General features: G+C 41.2%; 2 protein-coding genes across 3 annotated transcripts in view; one reads left to right on the forward strand and one right to left on the reverse strand.

Moving 5' to 3' along the window:
- b4galt5 (UDP-Gal:betaGlcNAc beta 1,4- galactosyltransferase, polypeptide 5) overlaps nt 1–303 on the reverse strand; it is a 21,392-nt gene extending 21,089 nt beyond the window's left edge. For both annotated transcript variants that reach the window (XM_030769815.1, XM_030769816.1), the window contains exon 1: nt 198–303. In XM_030769815.1, the coding sequence (XP_030625675.1) occupies nt 198–303 (106 nt within the window). The remainder of the gene's footprint in view (nt 1–197) is intronic.
- Nucleotides 304–1,938: 1,635 nt separating this feature from the next.
- On the forward strand, nt 1,939–19,940 carry slc9a8 (solute carrier family 9 member 8). Its single transcript, XM_030768606.1, has 16 exons — nt 1,939–2,198; nt 2,706–2,884; nt 4,150–4,230; nt 5,197–5,255; nt 9,729–9,812; nt 11,053–11,154; nt 11,278–11,312; nt 11,589–11,732; nt 14,435–14,573; nt 14,884–14,989; nt 15,409–15,525; nt 15,833–15,915; nt 16,222–16,333; nt 17,087–17,307; nt 18,621–18,767; nt 19,129–19,940. The coding sequence occupies exons 1-16, from the start codon at nt 1,984–1,986 to the stop codon at nt 19,240–19,242; spliced, it is 1,938 nt and encodes a 645-aa protein (XP_030624466.1). The 5' UTR covers nt 1,939–1,983; the 3' UTR covers nt 19,243–19,940.
- Nucleotides 19,941–20,027: the final 87 nt, after the last annotated feature.

Genomic DNA, 20,027 nt, shown 5'->3' on the forward strand with positions numbered 1-20,027 from the left:
AACCATCATGTGGTTATTACTTAGCGAACCCCAATACTGCCCGTGGCATCAGCAGTGAGACGTGGGTGCTGGCAACATAAATCTGCATGTATAACCTCCTGATAAAAAGAGACACGGGGATGCCACAGTCGCTAACACGCTTGCTTAAATGATCACAGATGCTTTCAGTAACACCGCCGACAAAAACAGTGACATACCTATGCCAGGAGCCGAATAGATGAAGTACAATGCAGAGGTAGACAGTGAGAAAAGGAATAACAGCCCGAGGAATGACCTTCTCCGAAATCTCATATGTGTCGGCATCATACGTCGAGCTCGGTACAAGACGGGGAAACGTTTGAAGAAAATTAATCAAAGGTTGGCTTATTCCTTGCAGGATATCCCGATGGTTAACACGTTTGTGAGGTCTAAATTAGATTCCCTTTTAAGTCCGTTTATCTGTATGACAGGCTGCGACAGAGGTAAAAGGTGCGAGGTCCAAGAGACGGCTGAAATACAGCAGAAAATGTAGCAAGTGAACGGAATTCCCCGAGAAAGGGCTGTATGGCTGTATTTTGATATTCGGTTTCTCTCCAAACGAAATAACTTAAATTAATGTTCAATTTGTTCGTCTCAATTGGGGAGTTTAAACTGTCGAGGTCCTCTTCAGTGAAATCTCATCCTTGCGATCATTACACGCCCTCCCCTGTTGCGGTAGTAATGAAACGAGCCGCTCAGGCGTTAGCGCTCGGAACATATGAACGAAGCCTTCGTCAGAGTGACCAAAGAAAAGGGATGGTAGTAGGGAGTGTGTAAAAATTACGTATCGCGTAGAGGGTTTCGACGTCTGCTTTTTCTGGAAACGAGGAAGGGGTTACGTAACTCGGAATATAATAGGGCTTATTTACCCATTTATTAGCGTGCTGCAGACAACTTTATCATGCTAATATTTTTTGCTTTGCTTTGTTTTGTTTTCTTGCGTTTCTAAAATCGATTCACTCAACACAAGGCACAACGTTATTGTAGAGGCAAAAAATGACAATATTAATTGTATATGCTTGACTTATGCGAACTGCTTCACACAACAATGACCAATGCAAATAAAATTACCTAAATTTTATTACCACAGTTTCAATACCATAACGCAAACGCCTTTAAAAAACAAACAAACAAATAAATAAAATTACAATTTCCTCTTAAAACTAACACCATAGTTTGAACGTCCAGCACACATTTCTTCGATAAAATTACCATTTCACTCTAAAAATGACTCGAGTTTGAGAAGACTGAAGCCCATTCAGCACCTTTGTTTGATGTCGGTGCCGGAAATCATTCAAGTAGTCTATTACGAAATAATGCGGTAAACCAAATTCCTCATCACTGGAATTGTGTGCTACAGACAGGGGTGACAAATTATACATGAAATTTTATCACTCTAGTCATGGTGTTACTGAAAAGAGTTGTAAGATTTCATCACTCAGACGGCTAATACTTGTCTAAACATGCCCATATCTACCGACAAAGGATTTATACTTAGGTTGTCTTCTCTTTATAAAGACTTGTAATATCAGTAGAAACAAAATTCCATGTGTGTTTGCCTCAAGACAAATGCAAATGAAACTGTGCATTTACAAACAGCGCTACATTTGAACTACAATTCCCAACTACCCCAGTGGCATCTAACGCATTACACCGAGGTTCTTGGGAAGCGTAGGCAATTAAGAATCCTATTTCTGCCAATCATTTGTTGTTTGGTTCTGATCAAATTAAATTTGAATATGCATTAAGCCTGAAATATTACGTTCTGGATGCATTTAAGTCCTGGTTTGCAATTTATTTAATTCTGCAAACAGCAGCTCGTATTCTGAGAAAACTACAACTCCCAAGAAACAAGAGTAGAAGGAAGTGAAGTTGTGATGTGTAACGAGTCACTTGTAATACTGTGATGTTTGCCTTTAATCAGGCCAACATTACGATCAAACATTTTCAAGCATTTATTTAAAGATGAATGTGTTTAGAGGACAATTCCTACTTTGTCTCTCATTGTTATGCATTAAACTATGTACGGCGAATGGAAATGAGAGAAACGCTGTAGCATTGTCAGTACATGCTAAAGAGGGCACTAGGAAAAACGAGGTGGAAAAGGAACAAAATACGTTGGGTGACAGTGACCAGTCATCAGTAAAGGACACACTAGAAAATGGACACACAGAGAGCAGGTAGACTTGTGCGATATGTTTCTAATTTTTGTTGGTAGAGCGGAGTGAATGTTGTCAGATACCTTGGGCATGCGTAGCTCCACTCTTAACTTAGTAAAAGCTCTTCTTCACAAATCGGACCACATTTTCTTTCATTTGAGATCGTGACATTGTTCAGAATAAGGCTCAAATACTCAGTAAAACCATATAATCAGTTCCGGAAGTGAGGGGAACATTGGGGTTAATTGGAAAGTTAAAGAGATTTAACCAAGCTAAAAATATGGTCTTTAAGTCGTGGTGTCTTCTGAAGCCCGAAATATTTATATGCCTTTGCAAGTATACAAATGGCTTATTCTCTGTTACACAGGAAATTTTCTATTTTACTGCTCAACATAATGTTTGATCATTAATCAGCTGAAATGAGAGAGAGAGAGAGAGAGAGAGAGAGAGGAAACTTTATGAACCAGTTTGTAAGTTATATTCATTTGTGTTTGTCTAAAATTTTCCTCTGTTGTCCTTTTGGTGCAGGTTCAATTACACAGAGGATGCAAACAATGACTCCATCCCTACAACTAGCCCTGTCACAAAGGCTACGACCCCAGCACCTCCAACGGTTAAGCCTATTCTGCCGGTTCAGACAGGGGTCAAGGCGCAGGAGGAAGAGCAGTCCAGTGGGATGACTATCTTCTTCAGTCTGCTAGTAATTGGTGAGTTAAATCTATAACCAGGGTCACCACAGCTTCACAAGAAAAGCTACTGCTGAAATAACAACAAGCACACCACCCTACCGCCCAAAAAAGGAAGGAAGGAAGGAAGAATAGAAAGGATGGAGGTTTAGGCATATGGAACTCATTATGGTTCTGAAGTCAACAGTGTATTTCCTTTTTTTCCCCCCATAATTTTTTTTTTTTTTTGAAAAATAACATTAAGGCCAGGGGACAAGTTGTCTACAGCCACTTACTTCCAGTGCAGAACAGAATGAAGGGAATCCTGTCTGACAGAGCACCGAATGCCATGAATAACCTGCATGAAAGCTGAGCTAAGTTCAAACCGTGAGCAAGACCTGTCCTTGGGGCACTTTGCTGAGGACTTAGTTGTTCACGGGCGGTCATGTCAGGAAAAAATCCTTCTCATTGTAAAAGGTTTCAGGCACTGTGACACTAACAGAGCACAGCAAGATCACTGTTCACCTTCACAAAATCAGTTTTGCGTGGGCTTTACCCACCATTAAATCCGTTACTTCCCATGGGCTTTTGAACTCGTAGGATTAAGATCTTTATGTCAGACTGCTCTATATTTCAGCACTTAAGACTTTGGTCTGACACTAGAGTGGAAGCTATTGACTGCTATATGGTTAACACAGTATTTCAGTCAAGCTGTAGGGTTTTTGTGAATATTTTGTAGTCATTTGCAACCCTCAGTGCTGTCCTAGTTTCCCATATCCTGAATGAATTAATGTAGAGTCGGCTACTTTAAGACTAACCAAAATTATCTTAGTGTGTGTTTTATAGCTTTAAGTCCAGTATTTGCAGTCCCCTTTTTCCTAATCAGACCTTGACTCTCCCTGTCATTCACCTCTGATATCATCTCTTCTGGCATTTTCCATTCATCAGAGCTGAGTCACACAGTGTTTATGAGAGCTACCTTCTCAGTAAACTTTATTTATGTAAAATTTCTCAACTTTTTTTTTTTAATTATTGTTTTTTGTTTTTCTTTTTACAACGTAATATGGCAAAGTGTGCATCTGAACCTTTTGGGCTGGTTTCTCCATTCAAGCTATAATTTAGTCCAATACCAGACGTAATCCTATTCTAAGATACCAGATGTTCATTGTCTCGGGACGTAACTGAACGTTAGTTCAGATTTGAAGGGTTTTTGTTTTAGATTCAAGAAAAAGCCTTAACTTAATTAATGTAACTCATACCTCCCCCCCCCCCCCCCTTTGTCTGTGTCTCTTTTTCTCTCTACTGAGGTATCTGCATTATTTTGGTTCATCTTCTGATTAAATTCAAGCTGCACTTCCTTCCTGAGAGCGTAGCGGTTGTGTCATTGGGTAAGTGTACTTGAAGACTGAGTCAGTGTTGAAACAATGTATTGTAATGTTCTCTTTGTCCTCTCTTGCCTTTTTTAAATAGTTTGAATAAGGATCAAGCAGAACAGGAGTTCCAACTGGCAGCCAGCTCCATTATACATCCTCACTGAGTTATGACAGTCATAGAGGAGATTGTTAGTCAGTACATTACAGTTATGTAGGGAAATGAAAAGCAGATGACATGACCAGTCCGTGTTTCTGTGAATCAAGCTCTGTTTGTTCTCAAGCTTCCTCGTAGTTGTTTTCCTGAAAAAGTTTGTTGTGAGCGTTGAGGTCAGTGTGAGTGAGTTTGGTGCCTGCTTATGTCTCATGGGATCCAAACCACCTCCCTAGAAAAAGAACCACCTTGGGAAGTGAACACACTCACACAGACTTGCTTTATGACCTACGACCTTGGTACCCTGCCACCCTGTCTGTAATATACAACGGCAAACACTTGTTTCCTCTCAGAGAGGAAGATAGTGAAGAAGAAGTTTAAAAAACGTCAGGAGTGGACAAAGTCAGACTTCCTTTTCCTGAGTCCCTATGCTACTGCACTCCTCTCTACAGCACGCAATGTCTGTTTGACTTTGTCTTCCTGTCTGTCTGCCCCAAGTCATTATTATGACTTAAGCTCTGAGATGTTAGAACAGCCCACCTCTCTCATCACCCTCTCTCACGTTCAAGAGCAGTATTAAAATAAGGGTATTTTAATGGTATACGTTTAGAGGTCCTATTATGTTGGTGCATCCATCACTTTTATTATTCACCAGAGAAACTGATCTGTTTCAACCTTATTTTATTTTATTTATTTATTTTTTAATCTTTACATAGATTTACTTCTGTTTATGTTTCCTGTTTGTGTTTGTTGTGTTCGGCTTAATACAATTCATGGGATACTCATGAGTATCATCCAAATTTCTCTGAGTGCTGTTTTATATTTTACAGGTATTCTCATGGGGGCATTCATAAAAATCATAGAGTTTCAGGAGTTGGCCAATTGGAAGGTAGGACATTTTTGTGTGTGTGTGTGTGTGTTTTTCTTTCTTTTTTTTTTTTTTTTTTAACAAAAACTGAATTTGAAAAACTTCATTTCACAAAAACTGGATTCCAGTCGTTAAAGGTTCAACATCTTATTATGAAAAGAGTATGGTTAAGAGCTTGGATTAGCTCATACTGTGGGTTTGTACAGTCACATGCTAAAACTATGCAAACCATTCTAAAAATGTTGTAATTTTGATGGATCACAAAAAGGTGTGTGCACACATGTTTCCCAGTCAGTATTTTGTTGCAAAAATAGAGGAGACATTTTTAAAGGCAAATGATTTACTTCTAAATTGGAATACTGTTAAATATTTTGCTGGTTTCATTTTTTTCTGCAGTAATGGGTTTGAGTTGTTGGATCAGGTGTTTATGTTTTTTCTTTTTTCTTTTTTTTCCTTACTGGTGCTGTACGGACTGATGTTTATCTCTTTTCGATGGTTTTGCTCCAGCTTGTTGAAATTCCTTGGACGATGCTAGTGGAGTGCTGTTTCCATGTTTTGGTGTATCTAGATTATCCATGGGATGTAGTTTAGATGAACTCAGGGACATTTACATTTTTTGTTCTGGGGTCACATCAGTGTTGCTCTGGCCCTTAGCCTGAGGTCATTAACCTGTCACAGTTAATGCTGAAACAGAATCTTGTCATACAACTTAACCTCTTTGAAACCTCCTTGCATTGGTTGGAGTCCTTTTTTTTTTTTAATGTGACTGTCTGTCACATTTTCTGGATGTAAAAAAAAAAATGTGGCTTCGTTTTACAGATAGCCAGTGACAAAATGGTGTGGTCTCTCTCACATGATTTCTTTCACTGCAACCTCAAAGCCACCAGAGTACGGGAAAATTAAAACAACACATCAATTGTTATATGTTCCCCCCATTGTTGGAAAATGTGTAGGTTGTATTTCAAATTGGCATTTGTTCCTAATTTAGAAGGTGGTAAAAATGAAAGCTGCTGCAGAGAAGGTGTATATGTGGCTTAGGTTTGCCCCACTGGTATTTCTGATACACGTGGTTCAGTTGGATTTAGATCCCGACCCTGTTTACACGACGTAGTTACCCTGTCTAACAATAATTGTTTAATGGTACAAGAGTTAGCTGCTGTCTCTCTTCACCTAGCGCTATCAAATGAGTGACTTTCCTGAGAAGAGACATTCGTCTCCATTTATGGATGGCCACATGAGCCCGTAAGCTAACTGTGGATGTTCTGTTTAGTGTAACAGGAGTAATCAGTCAGTTAATGTGATGTGTGATATGGTTTTACACTGTAAAGATGTTGTAATGTGTCTCATTTTAGGATCCTTCTGTCTTGCTGTAATTTAATCTGGTTGCGGACAAAACCAGTTTCTTGTCTTCATGCCACACATGCTCAGATATGGCCTTTACTATTTTATTTATGATGATTGGTTGAAGAGACTTGTCTTCGTCATGTTCTGTCCGCTCCTCTCTCTCTCTCTCTCTGTCTCTGTCTCTCTCTCTTCCCTCTCCCTTCTCAGAGTCCTATGATCACTTGCTCTGTCATTATCTCTCTCCTCTGTTTTGTTTGTATTGCTCGCTCTGTCACATTCTCTCTTGCCCATCTCTCTTTATCTCAGCTCTGTGCCTTTGCTCTCTGCTTCACAATGTCTCTCTGTTTCACTCACCCCATTTTCCTTTTCTCAATGCCATCTCTCAGTGCTTTTTCTCCCCCCCCCCCGCCTCTCTCTCTCTCTCTCATTCTCTTGCTCTCTTCTCTCTGTTCCCTTCCTCTTCTCGTCTGTGGTCTTTAATTAACATTTTTTCCCCTGGATTCCAGGCAGTGTGTAAGTGAAGTCAATGGTACCGCTGCCTGTAGCACAGTGCTGTCTATTGTTTTGGCTGGTTTTTGGAGTTCAGGGGCCCTTCTCTCCTGACTCATTGGTTCCCGTAACCGGACCTCACATCCCAGCTCTCATCTGCTCGCTTTGGCCCCTTTTCCCATAGCTCTGATTGAATAAACGAGATGAGGGGAACCGCCTGTCACTCAGTAAATCTGATAGCCCTGATACCGCTACCCTGTGTCTTCTAAAACAAAAATAAAAGGCCCATACACTCAAAACCACCAAAGTAACGGTGAGATTACTTGTATAAAAAACATCACAGATTGAGTCTGAGTCAACTCAAAGGGACTCAGGATTAGTGATGCACATGTTTCTGAGTGGACACGGTTGTAGGTGATTCTTGCTTTTTTTTATTTAATTTTTTTTTATTGTTTTTCTGTGGGTGCGGCGGTACACGGGCTGTCTTGCTAGCTCTCCTTATGTTCTTCCATTCTCATTAGAATAGAGGATAGCGAGTCATGCTGGCCTGAGGACATTACACTACACTAAGAGCCAAAGAGAACAGTCTCCGCGGGCTAACACATGCTGCTCTCTTTGGCCGGCCTGTCAAATGCCCTTCCCGTCATTCTGTCCCCAGCCATGTCCTCTCGTGGACAGTCCTCTACCATCAAGCCGCCATAAACTCCCTGTCACACAGCGCTAGTGTCGCCTCAGTTTTGTTTTGAGAAAGGCCTGGAGTGGTAAATGAATAGTACTTTATTTGAGGAGGAAGAGGTTTATGAGCACATGTTAAGTAAGTCGAAGCATGCTTGACTCAACTCCAAACATGCCTCAATGCATTTCTTAAGGCGCACATGCATACCACTCTACATTTCACACTAGGGACAACCTGCTATTATCGAGCCCAAAGACAACCTGGGAGGAGGGGGCGCAGTAGGTACTTGCTTAAAAGACATCAACCAGGTCCTCTTTCCCCTCCCTCTGTGGGGATTTTGCATTGGTGTTAAATCCTGTATTGATCCACACTGAAAAAAAAAAGAAGAATTGTTCATGGAGAGAAATGAAAGAGATTTAGACTGTAGGAGCCCACCAGCCTGAGCCCCTGATGGACGTATCTGGATGCACAATGAGGAGCTTTGTTGACTGGAGGGAATAATGTAACATGAAGCACAGCTCCCGACGGATGCAGCTCACCCACTGAACACCCTCCTTACCAACACAGCGACAAGGATCCCAGATACACAGCAGCTGTGCCCTTCCCCAGAGCCCGGGAAATAGCACAGAGTTTCTCTCTCTGTGACACACACATATTTGTAAGCCCCAGCGTTGTGGTGTGGTAGGTACATAAGATCTGGGAACTGATCCAATATAGCTGAGAGCCAACTGTGATTTCATTATGGTGTACAAGTGATCAGAAATTGAAGGTCAATGGAAGGACTTTTTACGGTGTAGAGATATTGTGTGTGTGTGTGTGTGTTTGTGTGTGTGCGCGTGTGTGTGTGCATGTGCACACATGTCTGCCTGTCTGTCATCTGTCTGTGTGTGTTTGTTCTAGTTCCTTGCGCTAAGAGCATCATAACATGTGTGAGGTTGGACATAGCCATAGGCCTTCACATGTGTATATATGGGCTGATCTGTTTGTGTGTCCGTGTGTGTGTATGTGTGCATGCGCATATGCATGCATGCATGTACCAGGAGCAGGGATAAGGTCAAGTCTTTCTGCCCTGGGAGTGTGGGGCTTCTGTTAGACAGTCTACTGCCCTGTCAGACATTACCTCTGTCATCAAGAACACCACAGACCAAGAATAGGACTCACAAATAAGATAAGGAAACCATGTGTGTTTGTGAATGAGAATGAGTAAAAAGAGATGAGTCTGTATATTTACTCAGGTTGTGTGTCTGTCCACTGAAGTAAAACCAGACTCAAACAGAGAGGTCTACATCACTGGTTGGTATGACTCATTGTGATGTGAATTTAGCTGTCTTGTGTGTATATATATATATATATATATATACACATACATACACACACACATACATACGTATAGGAAAAATTGTGCCTGTAGGTACACAAAAAAATAGGAAAATCGGTTGTTTTCCTGTATGTTAAAAGAGAAAAAAAAGCAAAGTCTCTTTCTCTTTCCTGTCAGAGAACACAGCACACACACAGAGCAGTTGGAGCTGTGTGGGGCTATGTAAGGTGGAACAGAGTGCGATGGGCTGGAACGGGTCAGGGTCTGTGGATGATATGGAAAAGCACACAGCCCCCTTTTATGGAGTTTTTTTTTTTTTTTTTCTTTTTTAAACGCACAAACCCAACCCCCAGCTCCTCTCTCATCCCCTCCTCCACTTTGCTGCGTGCAGTAACCTGGAACAAAACTAGACCCTTTTTATGTGTGTGTCTGTGTATGTGTGTGTGCGTGTGTGTTCGAGAGAGAGAGAGAGATAACAGCTTAATGCAAAGCATTTTTGCCGCTGAACTCATAGTGTTCATCATCGTACAGTTACATTTCACACTGACTTATTGCACAATGTGTGCCATGTGGCAAGAACAGGATTTCCTAGCATGTGTTGAGGTACATCGGTCAAAGAAAACTGCCGTTAACCGCTCACCTTTTAAGATGCTCTTTGTCTTTACAGGAAGAAGAAATGTTCCGACCAAACATGTTCTTTCTACTCCTCTTACCGCCAATCATATTTGAGTCTGGATACTCACTGCACAAGGTAGAAGTACTGAAAAGTACTTAAATCTTTTTTTTTTTTAATTTAGTAAAGAATAGCTGAATTCAGGGTTCCCACGGTCATGGAAATCTTGGAAAATTTTAAAATCCCATTTTCCAGGTCTGGAGAACTCATGGAATTGAGTAAATTCATAGAACGTTTTGGAAAAGTCATGACATTTGATTTTGTCATACCAGGAGAGTGGGAGATGAGGGAGATAAAGTATATCTTGTATATTTTATGGATTAATACAATTCACAAAATCCGATCGCTTCCTACTCCCATTACCCAGTGTGGTGACAGAGGGTGAGGGGAGAAAAAAAAAAATTTTATCCAAATCTCGCTTCAGTCTGAGCTCTGCCCTCCAAATCATTCACTACGCCCTCAGTACTGTAAATGAATAGGAAATTTAATTTTTGTTGTCAGACATCATGGTGATCAAATTGTTCTGTTTGTATGAGGCGGGCGTATTCTATCAAAAACATCAGTGGCCAAAGCCTTCTCTGGATTTGTCTGATAACAACATGACTGACAGTAAATGCTAGCAATCTTAAACAGGGTTAGTTATTCACTTTGCTGGGGAAGTTATGTTTTCCCAAACGATTTTACTGATGTAGACAGATACAATTTATAGGACTTTAAGTAGTCTCATAGTGCCATTGCTTTGAAAATAATCTTGATAAGTTGTAGGCTGAGTAAAGATAGGGTAGCCCTACGGTTTTGCTTAGGCAAGATATATGGCTTCAAAGTGACCTATGCATGCAAGTAAACCATGCATTTAGCCTATTAGCAAAAAGCTTTGCGCTTTTTAATGTGTGCTTTAGCCTACTGTTACTGGGGCATGCCATGCCACTGAGGCATGCCATACTTCGTTATACCAAAGTGCTTGTAAAGCTTTTTCATTTAATAAAGAACAATATGATTGCAATGTCTGTATCTTGAATGTTTGATGTGAATATAAATGGAAAAGGATGTTGTTCATTTGTCATGTAATAATTAGGCCCAACCTGTGGGATGAAGTATACAATTTTGTGTACTTGTAGGTAGTGAAAGGTCTTGGAAATTTCATTAAAGGTCAATGAAAAGTTTTGACATCTTGTCAGTGAAAATGGGTGGGAACCCTCTGAATTCTCTTGCCAATACTAGGACGCTATGACTGAAAAACCAGACTGAATTCACTTCTTAGAGAGCTTTATGGAGATAAATAAATAAACAAATAAAACTTCTCTGCTCTCTCTTCAAGGGTAATTTCTTCCAGAACATAGGATCCATCACCCTGTTTGCAGTCTTTGGGACAGCCATCTCTGCCTTTATCGTGGGAGGAGGAATCTACTTTCTTGGCCAGGTATATATTTTAGTCTGAGTTCATGCAGTGTGCATGTTTTCTGTCTATTCATTGCTTTTTTCTCTCTCTCTTTCTGCTGTCTCTCTGTCTAACTGGTATGTGTTTGGTTTTTGTGTTTTACAGGCGGACCTGATCTATAAGATGACTATGACTGACAGGTGAGAGAGCCCTGTCTATTCACATGGGAACTAAATGGGTTTTTCTGTGTTTTGAATCCTCAAGAAAATAGACCATGCTTTCCTGTAAGACATTACAAATTCATGTGAAATTGACCTAAGGGAATGTGTAACTTTTTTTTTTTTAACTCTACAACCTTGTTTCACTGACTCAAGAGCAAACTTGCATTATTTATGAGTTCTGCTGGTACAATCACATGTGAGGTGCTGAATACTCATCTTTACCTCTACTTTCTCTCTCTCTCCCTCTCTCTCTAGTTTTGCATTTGGTTCATTGATCTCTGCAGTGGACCCCGTTGCCACCATCGCCATTTTTAACGCTCTTAACGTGGACCCAGTGCTCAACATGTTGGTTTTCGGGGAGAGCATTCTAAACGATGCCGTCTCCATTGTGTTAACTAAGTATGCTCTTTCATTGTCTTCCCCACTGGTTTCATTTCCTCATGTTCCCTTTTTTATCATGACTATGCCATTCTCCTACTCAGAACTTCACCTCTTATCCGCCTATGTGTATAAAAACGCCTGTGTATGTTTGAAGCTGTCATGGGAAGTGTGGTTAGAAGAACGTTACAAAGACCGCAACACACACACGTGCGCATGAGCATGCGATGACTGCGTGGTGTCCTCTTGTAGTTTGTTCTCGTAAATGTCAGGCCTGCACGCGTGTTTGCGTTAAGTCTGTGGTGTTAACAGTAATGGCCCACCGCCCGCCTTTTTTGCTCTGTTGCACATATCCTCTTTCTGGCCAGTGTGTGGTCTATTGTCTGTTTTTGCTCTGTGTTGGTATAGGTGTTATCACTCAAACTTTACCCCCCATCCACCCTGCACCCACCCACAAAAGAGGAGACAGTGCATGGGCAAATGTGCTATACTTGGTGATGTACGTTTCTATTTTGTTGCATCGTTATAATAAGCTGTATTTGTATACATCTGTATACATCGGTATGTGCGTATTTCTAAAGTATGATCTTCATGCTTTTGAAAAGAGTGCACTTCAGTTACACATACAGTTATAGAGATGTGCACCTGAGCATTTCTCACCTTTTTTTTTCTCATGTATATTTTACTAGTTCCGAGTTCCTGCTGTTTCCTTTAGGTGCTGTATTTTCTATTCTGTTTTATTTATTTTTGCTTGATTTTGTATTTGCATCATACATTTATTCTTGGCCACACTGTAAACTGGGAGAAGATGGATCCCAGGATGTTCTGAGGCCTTGGAGGAGTAGGCTGTATTGTGGCAAAGGGATTAGGGATCTGGATTTGGAACACGGTGGCCGCAACAATCCCGCACTTGCTGAGCGAGGCCGGATGAGAGCTCTAATCTAAACCCTCTTACCTGTGATTGACACAGGTGAACAGGTTTTATCAAGTGACAGAATAACAGTTTTTTTTTCCTTTTTAATTGAGGTGTCCCAGGAATGCAGCACTGCTAGACACAGTGTTTTGGCTTTCTCTTTTAGCTTTACGCTTCAATAATTTAAATTTATTTCACTGAACACTGATTTAAGCAGAGAAATGTGAATCACGTGGAGCAGAGTTTGTAACTAATACAATAACGGTGATGTTTTCTTGTAGCTGGAGTTGGGGGGTAGAAGATCCTTTGCAGCAGGAAGTTGTTTTTAACACATTGGTTCACTTTATGAGACTGTGGTGGTAAATGTTAACCGGTCATAACAACCTGATCCTTCCTCCTCACTGCACGTCCTTGCAATGTCCTTGGTTAGCACTGGGAGGTTGTTGGACGGATAGTTTCATGATAATTCAAACAAAGGCAGGTTGTGAAGGTCCACAGAATCATGCGTGCCTAAACCAGATTACAACTAGATATGGCATTCTAAGAACACTGGTGACTGTATATCTTCAACATACATCATGATGACTTTTAAACATTATCGCATGGTCATGTTTAAAAACTTGTACTCGGAGCAATAATCGGCAGAGTCGGTTATTATTCTTCGATGAGGGTGGTGGGGCAACTGGGTGTCGTGCTGAGAGTTCATAGCGAAGTGTTGACAGCACGTTGCCGCGATACTGTCACTTGCAAGACTAGTCTAACAAGATAAGTGAGTCATACCTCCGGCTTATCTTCAAGACTTTCTAAGTCGGTCTTCCTCCTTTTTTTTTTTTTTTTTAGTTTTTCAGTGTACCCCTATCATATTTCTGCTTCGTTCAATGTAACCGTATTTTTTAATGTCCATAACTCTCTTATTTCTTCGGTCACTACATTGCACGGGAGAACCTGTCTTTTAGCTGTTTGATGTAGCCATTCATTTTTAATGGGCAGAGAAACAGGCTTGTAGCGGTATTTAATGTACAGCCGTCCACTTTCCTCGAAAGCAGAGCCTGCGAACCAGTCTCACCGGCATACGAACAAGTCCTCCAGTATACTAACACCTACGTATTAGCTGTTCCTATTCGTTGTTACATTTTCGGTCGTCTCATTTTTCCACTCAGACGTCAAACTTTTAGCAAACTTCATTTCCATGTCATAAGCTAGCTATCCTTTATCATGCTATCTTCTGTTTACCGCGGAGTAAAGCACAGTGGTCTCTCTTCTCCTGGGAATTGCGCTGTCAGGCAATGTGCGCTTTTGCAAGGAAATGCAGAGTGAAATCTGACTCGTTTCCCGGGTACATTATCTGGCTTGACTAGCAGATCTGGTGTGGATGCACTGTAGAGGCCTTTTCCTCTCTACTGGTCTGTACAGAAGCAACACTAGCGCCCTCTGCAGAAAGTTAAAGATCCCTAAAAGAAAGTGCGGTCGCAGCCTTTCTGACGCTGGACCGTCAGGCGTTTTCCAATTAGATTTGCAATCCACAGTCATCGATTTATTTACGGTCAAAAGTATATTGATCAGTATTCTCGCCAAAGTTGACTTACACTTCTTTTTAAAGAACAGTGTTTAATGTTGACATGTTGATTCTGATTTCCACTTGTGGCAGATGCTGTTCACCATTTCAGAATGTATAATTTTATAACACAAACCCATAGGGACAATTAATGAAGCCCCCCCCCCTTCACATTTTTGCATTGTGAAGGGTAGAAGATCCCATGTGAGACAGCTGTTCCTCTCTAACTCCCATCTGTTCTGTTTGTCTCCTCAGTACTGCAGAAGGCTTCACTGGCTCTGACGTTTCCACGGTAACTGGCTGGGAGACCTTCCTGCAAGCACTTGGTTATTTCCTCAAGATGTTCTTTGGCTCAGCAGCTCTGGGCACTCTCACCGGACTCATCTCTGCAGTTGTATCCTTTCTCTTTCGTGTGTGTGTGTGTGTGTGTGTGTGTGTGTGTGTGTGTGTATGAGATTGTCTGAGTGTCTGTGGGTGCATGTGAGTGCATGTGTGTGAGTATATATGGGCATGTGGGCATGTGTGTATGTGTATGTGTGCTGATGTGATCTGAGCAATCTAGCTTGTTTGTTTTATGCATGTCTGTTTACGTAAAGCGTTCAAGGGATTTCGAAATTTTTCACACAGTTCCACAGTTCATGTCATAAAAATCAATGTATACAGGTGTATAGCAGTACAAATGCCCTTAACTCCTCCATACACAGTGTCTGAAACATTTTGACCTTAGGAAGACCCCTTCTCTCGAGTTTGGCATGATGATCATTTTTGCCTACCTCCCCTATGGGCTAGCCGAGGGCATCAAACTGTCTGGTGGGTCCTGGTCGGCAGCTCCCGCTAGTCATTATAAATGAATGTGCCAGGCCTGAAAGACATTAAATATGAGTGTTCATAACTCATTAACACAGTCATTAATGTTAAGTTTGCCTGTGGTGACCAATACAGTCATTAATGTTTATTTTACCTGTAGTAACCTCTGAAAAACAGCTCATTTTTAGCTCAACAGAAAGAGATAAAGAGCTAACCACTTTTTAACTATAGGAGTACTCACACATTGTGGACAATTCGATGTAACAAACGTCTTTGTTTTTCTGTCTGTCTGTCCGTCTCTCTCTGTCTGTATGCCTGCCTCTCTCTGGCCGTCTTTTCTGTCCGTCTGTCTGTCTGTCTGTCTCTCTCTCTCTCTCTCTCTCTGTCTGTCTCTCTCTATCTCTCTCTCTCACCCCCTCTAGGGATCATGGCCATCCTTTTCTCAGGGATTGTAATGTCTCACTATACTCACCACAACCTGTCGCCTGTCACTCAGATCCTCATGCAGCAGACCCTGCGGACTGTGGCCTTTATGTGTGGTCAGTCTCCTCCCACACTTGTTTCCTTCCGCCTATACACTGTATCAAGGAATGTTGTACCACAAAGCAGACAGAATACATTTTAGCACTTCAAAATTATTGTCTTGCTAGAGTTAATATGCAACTGTGGTACAATATGTGAAGTTCAACTAGTGTTAGACCTTTACCTCTATTATTTCCATTGTGTTTTGACATTTATTCTCCATCAATATATAATTTTCCTGCTGTTTTTGTAGTACTCCACTGAAATTTCATTCTCTGAATGGCCATTAAATCACTGTGTTTTGAACTCTGTATCTCTCCATAGAAACGTGTGTGTTTGCTTTTCTGGGTCTCTCCATATTCAGCTTCCCGCACAAGTTTGAACTGTCTTTCGTTATCTGGTGCATAGTAAGTGATATGACCTCTTGATTTTACTGAATGTCTTTCTTATGTTGTGTCATACTGTTACTCTCCATACTATTGTAGTCTTTAAGCCCTACTCAACTCTTATTGTAGTCTACATCAAGAACTTAACGTACCCGAACTTCACATAACGTAACGAAGCAGTCTCAACAGAGCGCCGTAAGCAAGAACATTACTGAGCAGATGTTGCTGAACATTTAAAAACGAATTGTGAGGGTGTGTATGTGTGTGTGGAGGGGACTGTAGCAATTTTTCTCTGTAAGGTCTGATCAGAATGTGTTCTGTTTGTAGGTTCTGGTACTTGTTGGACGCGCTGTGAACATCTTTCCTCTCTCCTTCCTCCTCAATTTTTTCCGAGATCACAAGATCACTCCCAAAATGATGTTCATCATGTGGTTTAGTGGTAAGAGACTGCATTACGCTTGGGAATATCCCACAGCAATAGATGTCCATCAGTTCCCAGACTGTCACTGGCTCTTATGTATTACCTGCAGCTCGATGTAAGAGACTTCATAATACGCAGTGTTTTAGTGTCCTCTGCATTAGTTTAAGATAAACAACAGAGACAATGGCCTTATACTGAATTACAGACAGATGGTTTGACCATGAGGGAGTGGGTGTGTTCTTTTGCGTGTGTGGGTGTGTGTGGGTCTGGGTCTGTGTCTGGGACTGTATGTGTTGTTTTGCTGTCTTCGTGGAATCATGAAATCCAAGAATCTGTGAAAAGACTTCTGCCCTGCCCAGTTACTGTGCTATGCTTTGAGGCATGGTTCTTAGATTTTCCTTACTGTGAATCCTGCTCTTCTAAAAAAGAATTCCTAGAATATTCCTAGAACAAACATCACGCCTCAAAGTTTTGAAGAGAAACGGAATACTGTGCTTAACCCCAGAGTGGTTGATTAATATTTATGTGTAAACGATGCCAACAGAGTTTAAGGATTGGTTTAGCGTGTCACTAAAAACGTGTTTAGGTACATTTAGTACCTTTTTATTTTCAGTTTCAAAAGTGATGACTGGTGGCTTACCTGGAATATACAATGTGAGGCTATGCCGTATGTATATCAGCCACAACCTTTAGTCTTTCATGCTGAAATCCACTTGTCCTCATCAGAAACATTTCCCTAACTGCTCTTCTTTTTACTGGATGCACCTGCAGGTCTGAGAGGAGCCATCCCATATGCCCTGAGCCTGCATTTGGGCCTGGAGCCCATTGAGAAACGACAGCTGATTGGCACCACAACCATTGTCATCGTGCTTTTCACCATCCTGGTGCTGGGGGGTGGGACCATGCCACTCATTCGCATCATGGACATTGAAGAAAGCCAATCAAGACGCAAGAACAAGAAGGACGTGAACTTGAGCAAGACAGAGAAAATGGTAATAGTAATTAAAAAAAGATGTCTTGGGTATTTTCCGTGCTTATCATCAACTAGATCTTAAGGAAACCTTAAGGATGAATAAAGCATTAGGGGTGGTAAAGGACTGACGTGCCTCTCACAGACTCAGTTTGCTTGTCTGTGATTGGCTGGGAACATGCGCTATGAGCCTTCACAGAGAACCGCCTGAGACTTAGCATATCAGACCAATTTGGCTGACTTTTAACCGTTCCATTCAAACCAATGATTTCATATGAATTTTGGAAAATACAGCGGTTTGAAGGCAATGTCAGAAAACACATATAATAAAGGACATCTTATGTTTCAGTTCGAACTTTATTTATTTATTTATTTATTTATTTAGTGCGTTGTTATCTGTACTTTTTTTTTCGCCAAGTGTATTCATCTCACATTGACTTTTATTGTCTTCTTCACTTTTCTCTACTTCTCCGAAGTAGTTTGATACTGTCAGTGTTGTGCTCTGAAAGTCTTGTTCCGTGACATTTAGACCGTCCCTGCTTGTCTTGCTGTAGCGCTTTGATGAAGAGAACTCCCTCTGGAGCACGAGATATCACACTCATGCTCTCCTGAGTTTGTCTTCAGTGACATGCTTTTGTTTTCCATCTGAGTGTTTCTACAGATGGCTTTCATAGGGTTGCGTCAGACAGAAGAAGTCTTCTCCTCTATTGTGTGCTTCATGGCCAACACACACACATACATACATACACACAATGATAGTGGCCCTGCAGTGTGTCCTTAGAGAGAATTGTGCATGCTCAGTGAGTGAGGGTCATGTTTAGTCATTGTGACTTTGACTGAGCTTGCAGTGATGTAAAACTGTTCACATACATACACAAAACCATACACACACACACACACACACACACACACACACAAACACACATCCGGAGCAGTGTAGACTTGGTGCTGTGCCAGAGACTTGTGTTCAGTGGTGAAACATTGTGAGGGCGAATCCCCTGCAGTCTCCTCCTCTCTCATAACAAAAAAAAAGAAGAAAAGAAAATAGAGGTTCAAAAATAGGCCAAGTCTTATTTCCTCCTCCGTCTGTTTCTTCTGGTTCTTCCTCTCTTTCCTTCGCCCCGCTGTCTCACAATGTCACCCTATTTTTTTAGTTTTTTATTTTTTCTGTAAGTGTTTTCTCTCTCTCTCTCTCTCTCTCTCTCTCGCCCTCTCTCTCCCTCTACCCTCTCACTCTCACAGTTTTTATGAGTGAGATCTTTCCAACTTTCTTACTCAGCAGTGTTGTGAAGAAGCTACCAATATCCTCATTGTTATGGCTCTCCTCTTCTCCAGGGTAACACCATAGAGTCGGAGCACCTGTCAGAGCTGACGGAGGATGAGTATGAGGCTCAGATCTCTCAAAGACAGGACCTGAAAGGATTCATGTGGCTGGATGCCAAGTACTTGAATCCGTTCTTCACCCGCAGGCTAACACAGGAGGTGAGAGTCTGTCCGCCTGTCCCGTAAATGACATTCTCAGTTACTCAGCTCCAACCTGCCTATACAACTACTCTTGAATATAAGTATCTTTTTCAATTTTACATCTCTCAAATTGTTTTTGCAATATGTTTTGAGTTATAGCACTAATGAAAGTGGAAGATGCATATTCAAACCCTGTACGAACTGTTTACAACATTATTGTGTAGATATATTTACAACTGAATTTTCCTTATTATAAAGTCCAAAAGTCAGATGTAACAGTTTTGTGTCAGTTGAGATTGGTCAGATTGAATAATCTGGATTGGCTCAACTGAATGAGTGATGAGTTTGCCTGAATTTTTCCTCCTTTTCATTGGTCAAGGACCTGCTGCATGGGCGGATCCAGATGAAGACCCTGACCAACAAATGGTATGAAGAGGTACGGCAGGGGCCCTCTGGATCCGAAGATGACGATGAGGAAGCAGAACTGCTGTGAAAGGGGAAAGGTCTCTTCCGAGAGGCACTACTCTCAAAAAAAAATGCCAAATTCCCAACTAAGGGACCAAGGTGGACTATACCACCACTCAGCACAGCCTTTTCTTGCCAACGTTGTGCTCCTCCGTTGGAACGTACCACTGTACATGAGCCAAAAGGGGGGGAGGGGCAAAAATGAGTACAGTTGTACAGTATGATAGTCCAACATCAGTTTCAGTGATGCTGGTGAGAAGAGGTGAACTGAATGCAACAAGAGAGGAGGGATGAGAAGGACTAAGGGAAAGGAATGAATAAATGAACTCCTTTAAGGAAAGACTTCTTTAAAAGAAAAAAAGCAATAGCTGAGCACTTTTTTCTGTGTCCTGGGCCTTTGTAAGGTGTCTCACATGTTTCCTTTTTTTTTCAGTCAGCAAGGAAACAGCACATATGAATGTTCTGGTGATGGGCACTGAGTTTATTTGTGTATTTTTCTTTTTTCTTCTCTCTTATTTATTGGATGACTTAATTTAATGGGTGGGAAGGAGAGTCAGGGGTTTTTATAATGTATGTTTCCACTGGGCGCTGTAAATTAGTAGGGTTGAGTAATGCGAAATATGCTAATTTTAATTAAATCGTGATTCAGTGACTGTTTCCTGGGAAAGTGCAGTAAGAATTTTCATGTTGAATGGTAACCAGAGATGGAGGAGGAACATGGAGGAACGTGATAAACATGCATGAATGACAAGTTGTAATAAATTGCACATGTTCTGACAGTAAGTGTTCTGTTTGCTCAAGGTCATTTTGATG

Source organism: Chanos chanos, chromosome 3 (assembly GCF_902362185.1).
Source record: "Chanos chanos chromosome 3, fChaCha1.1, whole genome shotgun sequence".
Classification (NCBI taxonomy): Eukaryota; Metazoa; Chordata; class Actinopteri; order Gonorynchiformes; family Chanidae; genus Chanos; species Chanos chanos.

What these genes read in the sequence shown, in the direction of transcription:
- slc9a8 (XM_030768606.1), top strand. Translation starts at nt 1,984, where the DNA reads ATGAATGTGTTTAGAGGACAATTCCTACTTTGTCTCTCATTGTTATGC. An exon ending in AATGGACACACAGAGAGCAG is followed by an intron (nt 2,199 to 2,705) that starts GTAGACTTGTGC and finishes CTTTTGGTGCAG; the next exon opens with GTTCAATTACACAGAGGATG. An exon ending in CCCGCAGGCTAACACAGGAG is followed by an intron (nt 18,768 to 19,128) that starts GTGAGAGTCTGT and finishes TCATTGGTCAAG; the next exon opens with GACCTGCTGCATGGGCGGAT.